Here is a 12,744-nt window from a genome sequence, read left to right as displayed (position 1 = left end):
TGCTTTTCATTCTCTAGATATTCAACTTGTTATAAGTGTTATGTAGTCTGCCATCTTGATTCTCCAGCAAAGGATTGTGGGTAAAGTATGACAACATATCCACTATTGAGAAAATTCTTTCATATACAATTTGAGACAGTTTGTGTGCTCCAAGTTTCTTAAATTTGTGTTTTAGAGATCGTCACTGCAGTTGATTTGGTCGCAGTTTCCTTAATTATCACCAAAGTAATTTACAATATATACCTCACTTTGTTTCAACTATTGCAAATGGCAAAAGAGTAATTAACATAACAGCGTTTTCGACCTTTATTTCACGATTCACATCTCAAATTTTTGTTTGCCGAGCGCCTCTAATATATAACCTTTCTAACTGCTGGGCTGAATTAATGATATCCCCAAAACATCATAGAGAAAAATGGTCCTTTTTGACCTTTACCTTTTTGGTCTTGGAAATGCGATGGCGTTAAGACTCGATTTTTGAGGATGCGGGTCGTTTGGGTCGATTGCTTAAACACTTATATATTATGTTGAATGGTATTGTGGTGTCTTACATTATAGTATCCATAATGTTTCAAAGTAGCAATTTTGATTGCTGTACTATAATGACTAGCTAACTCCAACGATTCCAACCGTTTTATTTGAGGCCAGTTAATACAATGCAGGATTTCTGTTTTTATTAGACTGTATTGCCGTCAAACAATTCCCTCATGCTGCCCAGTTGAAATTTCGGAATTACAGAACAAACCATTTTTATTTCATCATGATCTAGCATATAATTATCAGAATCGGTGTCATTTGCATTCAGTGTCTGATTCACTAAATTCAATATAAAATTAATTGTATAATTTGGTGAAGTGACTAACTTGAAAATAAATTGGTAAATTGCGTATGTATAATTGAACTGTTACGTTTAAATGTAATATTTCTCAGATTTCTATAATTCTGTTTACTTGCGAAAATTTTGTTTCAAAGCGATAAAAGCGTTTAAAAAAGATCAGCTCACGTTATTACGACATTACCGGTACTAATAAATTCAGCGTATTGTATCTAAAATTCTGACTAGCAAGTGTGTGTATGTAAATGTACCACGTTTTTGTTCACTAACTTTGTCGTGCCAAAGTAACGTCATTGATATTGACAATCATCAAATGTGTACAGCACATTATTAAGCATGGAAGTATTCCCCAAATACGTTCGCGTTTGTCAAATCCCACGAAATGTTTGTCGCCACTACGACGCCATGACCTTTGTTTGTCGCGTTTTTACGTTCGATTTCATTCATAACGCGGGATTTTTCAGTGAACGGAAAATGGTCTATTTAATATGATCATCTTGTCTTTAATACATAAGTTTTCACGAACATTTTTAAATCAAAATAGTATGAATGATATTATTTAAAATAATTAAATGTCAGTATCAGTATGAAGTAGTTTTAAAATTAAACACAAATCAACCAGTCCATCAAATGTAATATACATATGCACAATAACTTTTATACAACTATAAGAACACACTGCCTACTAAACATCACAAGCCTTATTGGTACGTTGGCACAAAGCATTTTCAATTCAGTGTCACAATATTGCTCAGTAGTACTTGAGTACCACCACATCATAATACGGAGTACGCTATCATGTATATGCGTATTACAACAAGATGATGACATTCAGTTGATATATTTACATTAACTATTTGTATCAATTGAAACCTAAATGTGTAATACCGAGCATTTGCAAAACCTATCTCGTCACGTGAGGCTCCATTCACGGGAGCCACATACCCAATGTGTGCAGCAATATTTCTTTGATAACACTAACCATGTTGGAATGAAATATGTTCTGAATCATGGTATACAGTGCTGGACAGCGGTCCTTGCCGCTGAATGTAAGTGGCAGTATGAAATAAAACTATGAAACAAAACGTAGACTATAAAACTCTATATATAAAAGGCATAAACAACATATACTACAATCTGGACTTATTGTAGCACGTTGGACCCTCTTCGAAATTATACATCGCACAATGTCCACAACAAATTGTGCGAACGAATGATATTTACCATAATAGAAACTAAAAAGTTGTCATCCATATTTGAACCGTACATGTACAGTTCAGCATAATTAATTCATGTTTCATATGATTATTATCGTGCGCAGAGATGTTCAATACACGGATGGATTGTGGAGATACAATATCGTTCCTTATTCCAATAATTAGCAATTCATATAATATGCTAGGCTCCTGTGGTATGCGTGGAGTGGTCTAAACTTCACTAAACTTCAACCTATTTTGCATTTATATATTATTTTTTGTTATTCTGTGGCAATTTTATAAAACAATAGTCAACATGCAAAACACACAACTATGGTCCTGGTGATTTTATGTCATATTAGTCACGTGATTGATTGAAAAGTATTTTTTAGCAATACACAGGCAGATTGTTACTAGACTTGCTTGGAACGTGTCACGTGTTTTGCTTCAGTATTTTATTTACTCATTTATTTTCTTTGGCGTCACTTCTGATATCGCATAACAATAATTTGGCAAAGGAGAGAAATTTATATTTGAGGTGTAAATTTTGCTAGAAGACAAAATGTAGACATTGGCACTTGGTTTTATATCATAACGGAACACGAGCCCATGCCCATGATAGTAAAAAAAAACATAATTGTACTTAACCACTTACGTAAGTACATGTACTGCCATCCATTCAATTTCTATCACAGTGGGTCAGTACAGTAACCACTAGATAAATTTGTATTCAGAATTATTTGACAAGCGTATTTTTAACGTACATATCCTCAGATTGTAGCTATGCTTCCTATATTTTTGTCTAGCTGCATAGTTTGTTCAAGTTACGAATAATATAGTATCACGATTACAATCTAGATTGAGAAACTACAAATTAAGCACATGAAGATTAATTATTAACAGTGGATGTAAATTGCGTGAATATAATGTAGGTAAATCTCAACAATCAATCAAATACGGTTATAGCCATCATATAGTGATAACAAAAGCCAACTTTGAAAGAGTGAAATTATTTATTATTTTATCGGTATTTCTGAACATTATACATTATTAAACAATTATCCAATTAGCGTTGATAACTATGTAAAATCTGCGATATACACTTCACATCCAAGAACTTATTTTTTTTCATTTAAGTTCTTTAGTTCCTCTTGTGGTCTGGTTTGAATTCCTCAAGCTGATCTCTTACCGCTAGTTTTATTTTTGTTTTTATTTTTATTTTCTGTTTTTTTTGGTAATGCCTAACACAAATATAGCCTATAATCAAAGAGGCACTATAATCAGTGGTATCATAACCTTTGCTGTCGTGCCTTGTGTAAAGATAAAAGGAAAAGTAAATAACGATTCCCGAAAAAACACACAATTATCTACTACTAGTATTTATTGAAGATTTGATTACCAGGACCGCTACTTCCGTCATTAACTGAATCATTTTCGCTACTGGCTGTTAATCCTCTGTAATCTGCAAAGAAAACGAAAAATATAATCTATTAAGTTTATTTGAATGTGTTTGCAGAGTTTTTAGGTAATTTACCTGTCTGACTGGAGTGTAATTGACTCTTGACTGTTGAAGTAGACTATATAACAAAAAAAGCACATAATAAATGAACAATTTAAACTTTCCTCAATTCCGTAACATCTTACATGTGTGCAACCCTCTGTGCAACCCTCTGCGCATCACTGTGGAATTTCATCAGCATATATTTCCCCATCGCAAGAAACTGTCTGACACGTTTTCGTTACATTGGCTCTCATTCACTGAGTGACAGACTGATCGATATGATCTGTAGCCATAATTAAAACAAATTATCAAGTATACACTACATGCACCTTTGAAGGCGTTGAATAAATACGCTCAACATAATCAAAACTATAGCAATTACTCAGGAAAATTTTCTGTAAATTACCCCCAGGCAGCTGTATCTACAAATGATAATATGAATAAAATGGCCACATACAATTAAAACTAGAGATTATTTAATTGTTATTAAAAGGATACAAATTTACTGTTTTGTAGTGTTTACGATACAACTCCATGCACAAGTTTGTTCACAACATTATAATAATTCAAATATAATGACAAAACTTATCATTTTAAATTTAATAAATTAAATTGAATTAAATGATTAAATCCTTAAAAACTCAGACTGCCCCCCCCCCCCCACAAACACACATCCTAATAACTACTCACCCACCAACAATGGAGCAATTAAGCATAATTAGGAACATCCTAGCTATAATTTTAGCATATCAGTTCTGGCAGACAAGAAAAATGCCGTGCAATAACACTGTATATTGCAAAAGGCTTCAAGATTTCAAAACATTCTCTCCTGAAACTGAAATCTAGGTCACTCTTATTAACCCTCGGTCAGTGTGACAGTGGCAGGTCTGTGCACTATTAATAAACATAATAAACAGACAAAGTCGCCTAAAATGAATCCCAAAATTATTAAATAAACCAGAAGTTTAACAATAATGTCTTATATGTAACAGCCCTTATCAAAATCTCTAAATTGGTTTGGGGAATCTCGTCAGGCATGACATGAAACCATTTTGAGACCATACAACAGTGAACAGAGATCACAAATAGATTCACATATTCAAAGCCAGAAACAATGAACCCGGATTGCTTGTTTGCACACAAAACTATAAAGTGGCAGTCCCGCCAAAAATGTCGAAGTGTGACCAATACAGTGAGTGGCTTAGTCACAGGATTATGCTGATTATGGAAATGCTACATACTGCACCATAAAGCTGCCAATACTGAACAGACCAATTAGTAACAATGACTATTGTAATAGCGAGCTCGGCGTCAAAAAACGAAGAATAACAAAAAAAATGATGTCAACTATAGAGGGCCCAACATGTATAAACAACGCGACTTCTGAAATGTCAGACAATCGTCCGCAGCTACTTGATACCTACAACAATCTTATCAACATCTATCAAGGGTACACCATCGACCAATCATTGATTGAAATTGAAAATCTGTTTGATAAAATTGATCGTCATCATCGTCATCACCGGCATCACCAACAGTCTTCTGTCGTGGCTGAACTACCAGTTGTACTTAACATGTAACGAATATTCAGATACAGGTAAGATTTTATTTATAAGAGTAATTGAATAAATCTCTAACATTTTTATTTGCGGTACCAGTTTGAGGAAGTTGGTTGAGGTCTGGATCTAGTTGGCTGAAGTCTAGATCTAGTAGCCATGGCAACAAAAATGTTTTAATGTTTTTATTCGTTGCCAAATTACGGTAACTTTGAGTTTTATGTAACTGTCTATAACATAAACCAAATGATCTGATTTTAGAGGAAATCTGAATCCGGTTGCTATGACTATATTGGCTCCCAAATATGAGTTAACATCTTAGCATAACTATGCTAAATCTGGGCGTGGTCATAGGTGGTTCCCATGACAATATATAAAATACATACAAACTGAATGCCGTTGTGGGAATTAGACATAATTCGGAATAATAATACTTAGCGATCATTGACAATATGAAAAACAACAATGCTCTTGACAGTGAATTATAACAATCCTGAGTGGCGGTGTAGAAACCACGAAAAATATGCCGTTGTAATAGTAATTATGAGATTTTTGAGTGATGATCATGGAGTAATATGTTATAATATTGTAGTGAGAGATTATTTATAATTTGTCTACAGTGGTGATTTTCATTATATTGAATTTTATTGTGATTTCAACGTTTTTGTATTTGTGTAACCTGGCATTCTATACATTTTCAGGGGTAAGAATTGAACTAACATGTGACATGCGTTCTAGAAATACTTAAATGCACTCCATAACACAGACACTTTAATAGAAGATGCGCATGACGAAATCGACAACAAGTTTAGTATATTACAATGAACTAGCGATAATACCCAGCACATGCTATTTAAGAACATATACGAAGCAAAACAATAAAACGTACAATGTATTTTAGTAGTGGTTGTTGTCATTTAAGCCGATTTACAAAACAAACGGCAGATATCGACGGACACGGCGAAGGCGTTACGTGCTTCGATTCGAACGCTACACAGCAATTAAAGCCAACGTTCCTTACTAGAAGTTTCCTCGCAAAAACGCAATATTATTAACATGTTTGACAATAATAACTTGTCTTGTTACATGCACCAGTCTCAGCAACCGTGTAGTATGCGTTGTAGTCTAAAATTCACCCAGTATAACATAGTAATTGCACCAACCACGAATAATAGTTCACAAATTCATGTTGTATTGAGAGTGAATTCGAGGGGTAAAGCCTCGAGCAAAACCCTAAAACAACGAGAGTAACATTGTTCATGCATCGTTGTAAAAAGTATAAACCGTGTATACTATGACACAGATATACTAAGTTAACAGCTATACAAATTAACAAAATACAATGTTTGTTGTTACAAGCCTGCATGCTTTAATTTCACTTTTGTACAAATAATAAAGTATATTTTAATATTGTAAGACACTCACGTTATGTATCACATGGTCCTGACTAATTGTCAATTAAATCTACAACATTTCATCCGAACGCCAATAGACCGACGTATGTTTATAAAATGACTGACATACAAACTGGTGTAAATATGGTGCAACAGATAAATCAATAATTTTTTTTACTAATGTTTACTTTTCTTAGCACGTTAGTGCGAAATGCATTAAATATTATGATAGTAAAAAACGAAGTGACCCACACTCACTCACAGATATGCATAGCCGATTCACCACTGAAAACTATCTAGTGTTCATTGATACAGTCATTAAAATAAAGAAACGATACGAAATATAAGAACTGAATAAAATACCAGTAATTGGATTGGCGTTTGATGTTATCGTTACCAGCTGGTAGGTGAGCATAGCTAACAATTCTATGACTCTCACCGTACGTATACCCATCTGGCACCCTATTTATGGTAGAGAACATATTGAGTTATGAATCAAGTAAATCACTTGCATTATACATACAACTGTCAGCATTTTCTAAACAGAAACACGGCATAGTTTTTGCAATGCTTATAGGTACATTAATATATTGAGACAACTCCAGCTCTTACCTCTTATTCTATTGGTGGCTCTTCCTTTCAGTAATTAAAATCGTGGTGCTTTCTGCATCAATTATTATTTTCTTCTTCAAAGTCGTAGATATTACCTTCACTGATTCTATTCTAATGGTAATCATGACACTTACCTGGAATAATTACGTTTAATGTTTTTTACTGTCACGAATTCGCAACTATAATAAAGGGAACCGTTAACTCGAGCTAAATTCTCGACAAGGTTTGAAACTCCAAACAGGGCGTATCCTGGTCATATCATTTACACGCAATGTTTTAATCTGTAGGATTCATAACTGCATCTACTGATGTTATGGTCTACCTCATTACTTGATGCAACATGCACATAGGTGAATTTTATGAATTAATTACCACTGTAAATGAGTGGTTTAAATTACTATGTGTATAGTGTGTGTAGTGAAAGTGACAATCCAATGAAATCAAACGGTACACATTGTATAGCAAATTAGTTTTAAAGAATTAAGTGAAATTATTATAAAATAAAATAAATTAAATAGAGATAGTTTGTGTATTTTTGTATGTGGAAGACGTGCAAGCCAATTCAAAACATAATGATGTGAGGTCTCTATTTTTCCATTTTCCAATTTGTGTGTGTGTGTGTGAAAAAAAACTGTGTTTTTTTTTAAAGTACATAGAAAGAAATACCCAGAATGCACCAATATGTCTCGCGTGTCTCTTCTCTGTGAAGGCACATGGTTCAGTGACTAATGTTTTCAAATGTTAGAATTTCTATTATTTGGGATAGTTCATTAGCATAGATATAGACAGATATAGACCTAGTGTATTATTTGTTGGTGTGACAGTGACAATTGAATAATTGATAATAAAAATAGTCTACCCATTATAAATCAGTTATAATAAATAACGGCGAGAAAGGTATGTTATAAGACATAATTTCGATCTATGTTGCCCTTGACGTTATCTAAATTAGAATGCAAAACGAAAGTGAAACAACTGCGTTTACAAATTTATTCAAGCAAGTTGCTAATCAAAACACAGTCACTCTAACGCATGTGGTCAAGCATACTTTGCTGCTTTTTTAATTAAAAGTATAGTTATACAATATCAGATTACTCTGTTTGTAGACATGTTTTACCAGTTGTTTCCATCGCATATTAGTTCACAAGAGAAAATGTTATGTATAACATGTGCACCTAATTGCATATAATTGCCGCTCAGTGTCTTCGCAGGTATGTACGACCCGCCACCTGTGTGGCCTTATATCAGGGTCGACCACGCCCCCTATCTCACGATATGAAAAGAAAGTTTAATTCTAATCCGGACACAACACTCTTCATCGCTCTACAACGCATATTATCGTTATACAACACAATTCATCTCACTACACATCTTTTCGTATCGTTATACATCACTCTCTTCATATAGCTACACAATAATTTAAATATCGTGTTTAGATTTCCATATGTGAAATGTGTATACCATGTGACGCTCGTTGTCCAACTCAGGTGCCAATCAGCGACGACCTTACGGTTAGATGACGATTTCGGTTTCAAAACCCCGATAAAGTGTTTTAGGTTGTTCGTGTAGTTGTTCGGGGTGCTACTAAAACGAAGGAGAATAGAGGAGCAAAGGAACGTGTTTTTAAATGGAACCCGTGACTATAAAAAGCAGATCTTCGATGAAAACAATTATTTAATGTGACAACCTTGAGCGAACGTACAATTTTCGGGAAAGAATACAAATTCCCTGTGCATATATTCACTATATATAAGGAGAGTTTTTTCTGAGAATTATGGGCGAACACGTTTAAAAACACGTTCCAACGCCCCTTCGTTTTTCCACACAAAAACGACGAAATCGGCCGAACTTTGTTAATAAAGTTTGGTATGTTGTCCTGATTTTTAGGAATGTGAAATATTTGTTTTTTCAACTTGTCTCTATTTAGTTTTCAAACCTTATTCAAGATAGCTGACCCCCCACCCATGGTAAATATTCGTAAATTAGCTAATTTGTTATCATTTCTATGCCAGCTGACGAGTCGGGCAGGGTGCGGCGGACTTATAGGTAAATAGGTAAATGGCTGAATAGGTAAATGGGTGATGTGCGTACGAATTTACACAAACCACTTTTTTCCCCTTTGAACGAAGAAAACGTGTTCTATTTTAAATGTAATGTTTTCCCAAACTGCCAAGTGTGTATTTGTCAGGTGCTTCATTTTACGTGGGTAAAATTGTCGTCAATTCACACGATCATATCAAAACAACCTCATCATTTTCTAACACGCATACACAAATTTGCAGTGTTCTCAATACATTAGTACAAAAAGCAATAATTGACTGTGCATTTTATACGTATTTTATTTATATATATATTCACTGATGCTTAACAGAAAATGGCAAATTATTGCACAAAATGAAAAATGGAAACTGCATTGATCGAGCCTAACTAGTATACTAAACAACGTCCATCAAATGACATAGTCTACACAGAAAATATAATTTAGCAAACGAGTCTACATTGGTTTCACTTTCATTTCAGAGCATTTTGCGGAATAATAATAACCCTTCCAATGGTACCACACGTCTCCAGTAGCATACTCTGCTGTCTCCCCTCCTAGGTATTTACCATTCAAGTTTGAATAATGACATGTTCTGTACCACCAGGCACCGTGGTAGGTCACGGCACAGGATGTATCAACATCACTTAAGTCGTGTGTGATAAACCTTAAACCACTGTGATAGGTCAACGAATCTCCTAAAAGGGGAGACATTATAATCATGAGTAAGTTTATTGTAAATCAATTATATAACAAATATTATCTAATATCTTAGAAGAAAAATAAATTCTATGACATTCTTTTCTCATCACTCGATTGATATATTTTGTATTAGTAGCAGTGATGACTGTATTATATATTATGAATTGAACGTACAGACAAATGGGAAGAACACGATTGATATGATTCATCAACATGGGCAAATTGGTTACAAAACAAGACCTACAAATTAATAGACAAGCCTGCAAAAACTGTACTCTGTGGCTATAATCATTACGGACGCTTTGAGAAGTCACCAAATACAAATGTTCTCATTTCCAATGATATACGCTTTATCTCAGCGAGGGATACAGAGGCGGCGGCACGGAATGTTGTGCTGGAGGCGCGACATTACTCGGGGTCCGGGGCATGTTCCCTCTCAAAAAATGTGAAATATAGACCCGCTGAAATACTATTTCCTGCATTTTGAGGGGCAAAAAAAGGTTGCAGCTTGATTTCGGAGGGGGGACACCCCCACCATTTTTTTTGAGAGGTCGACCATCCCTTTTGCCCCATTGTGCCGCCGCGACTGGTATTGCTTAGCTGTAGTTTGTGTGTGTTACTCGGAGTTTCAATAGCGCTTATGTACATTCAACAAAGTATATTTTGTCTCAACACAGTGTACTTTGCTCTGTATTAACTTCAACATAATGAAACCTACCAACATTTCTAACAAATAAGATACATTATCCAGATTTCCAACAAATTGTACCTTAGTCAGAATGTACGTTACTGTGAGTTTCAACACTATGAACCTTACCCAGAGACTCTCGGAATCCTACTCGGGTTTCAACAAAGCAGGAGTATGTAATGTTTCCAGAGATTCAACAACAAATAACTCACCCGCTGTTCCGCTAAACTGTCCAACACTCAGAGTATAACCACTGGCTTCATCGGAAAGTGCGAAATTGTCATAGGCAGCATATGCAGTATTTCCATCAAAGTCTTCCAGATCAACTCGCAGTTTATAACTTCCACCCTGGTTAGTCATGGCGTGAATCTTGTGGTTTCCGAGCCAATATTCTCCTCTCACGCTGCCAAAGCCGTGCTTATACTCATTCCACCCCTGATAGAAATCTACACTGCCATCATATCTGTCATGGAATACCTGTCAGCGCACACAGAGTAGTAAATGCATACATTTGTCCTAAAATACATCATATTTATCTTGCAGTGCCGAGTTCGAGGAAACACATAAACTCACTTCAATCCTAACTTCCTTTGTATCTTTTATGAAATAACTATAAATGCATATGTATTCAATCACGTGTAATTGATAATACTTGTGGAAATATAAATATTACGGAATATGCTTCTGCACACAAAGAATTGAATATCTTGGTTTCAACGTCTGCCATGCATAGTACATAAAAGAATAGTATAAATATAAGTGTGCGTGTCACAAGGTTTGTCTGTATTAAACTCGTTAGTACTACTAGGCATAGTGACGGTTATGTGAGATTCGTGACAAATTCATGAGCTTAGGAAACATTTTCTATTATTTTGGTAAAGTTACTAAATGTTCAACCAACGATTACTGCAAATAACATTCACAAATCTTTAATTTAAATTCCAAACCATAACCACGCGATTATACCATACATAGTGCTTGAATGATACCTACTGTCCATCCACCACCATCACTGTCCATATCACAGTATACAGGGTAGTCACCATGTGGGTCCCCATCTCGCTGGATAGTGTATATACCACTGGATACTCCACCCTTTTGTTGAATATCAAAACAGTCCTTTCCCGTGGGAGAGGAATACGCTCGAATCGACCCACCTGGAATTACAAAATACATATCAAAATTAAATAATACATTAATTTGTAACATAGAAAATGCTTAGGTCAAATAAAGGTGAATGTCATGTGAGAAAACATTTAACAATCTGCTAAACACAATTACCTCGGCAGTCTGTAATACTAGTTATTATATGTTTAGGTACGTGTACTTCACCACCACCACCACCAGTAGATAAATTGTCCAGCTTGTCTTCGACAGTTTCCAAACGTTCATCTATCAGATCTAATGTCTCCAGCCGTTCGTTTATCTGGTCCAATATTCTTGCTCCTGTTGTCAGTATATCGGAATATCTAAGTGTGTTGCAGCTGCTAGACTTAGTGTATTGGCTGATGATCTCTTCGAAGTCGCCAGCTTCTGCGTATGCCAGCAGTACGAACACAATCGATAAGACAATTGGTCTACCCATTACAGATAACGTCTGCAAACACATGTAAATGAATGATTAAAATCGGTTGCAAGAAGAAATCTCTATATCCTCACTATAACACAAATACATATCAGAAGTATGTAAGCGTCTTTGTAATGCGAAGAGTAGTGGAAACATGCAATACGTAACACACAGAACAGATAATCCGCAATAAAACATTAAGGCAATACCTTCTCACAGCAACTGTTAAAACTTTGCACTGTTGCCAACACGTCATCTGCTGCACGAGTTTACTTGACAATTATTTAAATATATTCATTGTATGTATGATATTGATTCCACTAAACTTACCATATTTGCTTTTTTTTAATTCAATTGAAACGGCTATAGATAAAATTTATTAAAAGTATTGCTATGGCGAGAGTGTACACTATTGCCTTGTTCAATTATACATTCTATCAGCTGTACTTTCACATACGACTTAGATTAATGAGAAAAACAACTTTGTATGAGAGGGCAACTTCGCATCACACGGTGACTACGAACCATATCATAATGGCTTCTTCATACAACAAGATCACTTTGTCTCATCTGTGCATTTCATACCTTGGCACTTCTAACCACCCATGCGCATCGTTCCAAGCCCGGCCACTTCGTCCTACACGTGCATTTCGTC

General features: G+C 35.1%; 1 protein-coding gene across 1 annotated transcript; it reads right to left on the bottom strand.

Annotated features, from left to right (window-relative positions):
- Window positions 1-9,408: 9,408 nt before the first annotated feature.
- LOC100370576 (microfibril-associated glycoprotein 4-like) lies at window positions 9,409-12,357 on the bottom strand. The gene is made up of 5 exons (XM_002739227.4): window positions 12,299-12,357; window positions 11,804-12,119; window positions 11,516-11,679; window positions 10,735-10,999; window positions 9,409-9,830 (listed from the first exon to the last, which is right to left on the bottom strand). Exons 2-5 carry the CDS (start codon window positions 12,105-12,107, stop codon window positions 9,589-9,591), a joined length of 975 nt encoding a protein of 324 aa, XP_002739273.2. The 5' UTR covers window positions 12,108-12,119; window positions 12,299-12,357; the 3' UTR covers window positions 9,409-9,588.
- Window positions 12,358-12,744: the final 387 nt, after the last annotated feature.

This window comes from Saccoglossus kowalevskii, chromosome 9 (assembly GCF_978046115.1).
Source record: "Saccoglossus kowalevskii chromosome 9, keSacKowa6.1, whole genome shotgun sequence".
Lineage (NCBI taxonomy): Eukaryota > Metazoa > Hemichordata > Enteropneusta > Harrimaniidae > Saccoglossus > Saccoglossus kowalevskii.
Note: the sequence above shows the minus strand (reverse complement) of the source record. Positions and strands in the feature narration are given on the sequence as shown.

What these genes read in the sequence shown, in the direction of transcription:
- LOC100370576 (XM_002739227.4), bottom strand. Translation starts at nt 12,107, where the DNA reads ATGGGTAGACCAATTGTCTTATCGATTGTGTTCGTACTGCTGGCATAC. An exon ending in TAGTATTACAGACTGCCGAG is followed by an intron (nt 11,680 to 11,803) that starts GTAATTGTGTTT and finishes TTGTAATTCCAG; the next exon opens with GTGGGTCGATTCGAGCGTAT. An exon ending in GTGATGGTGGTGGATGGACA is followed by an intron (nt 11,000 to 11,515) that starts GTAGGTATCATT and finishes GTGCGCTGACAG; the next exon opens with GTATTCCATGACAGATATGA.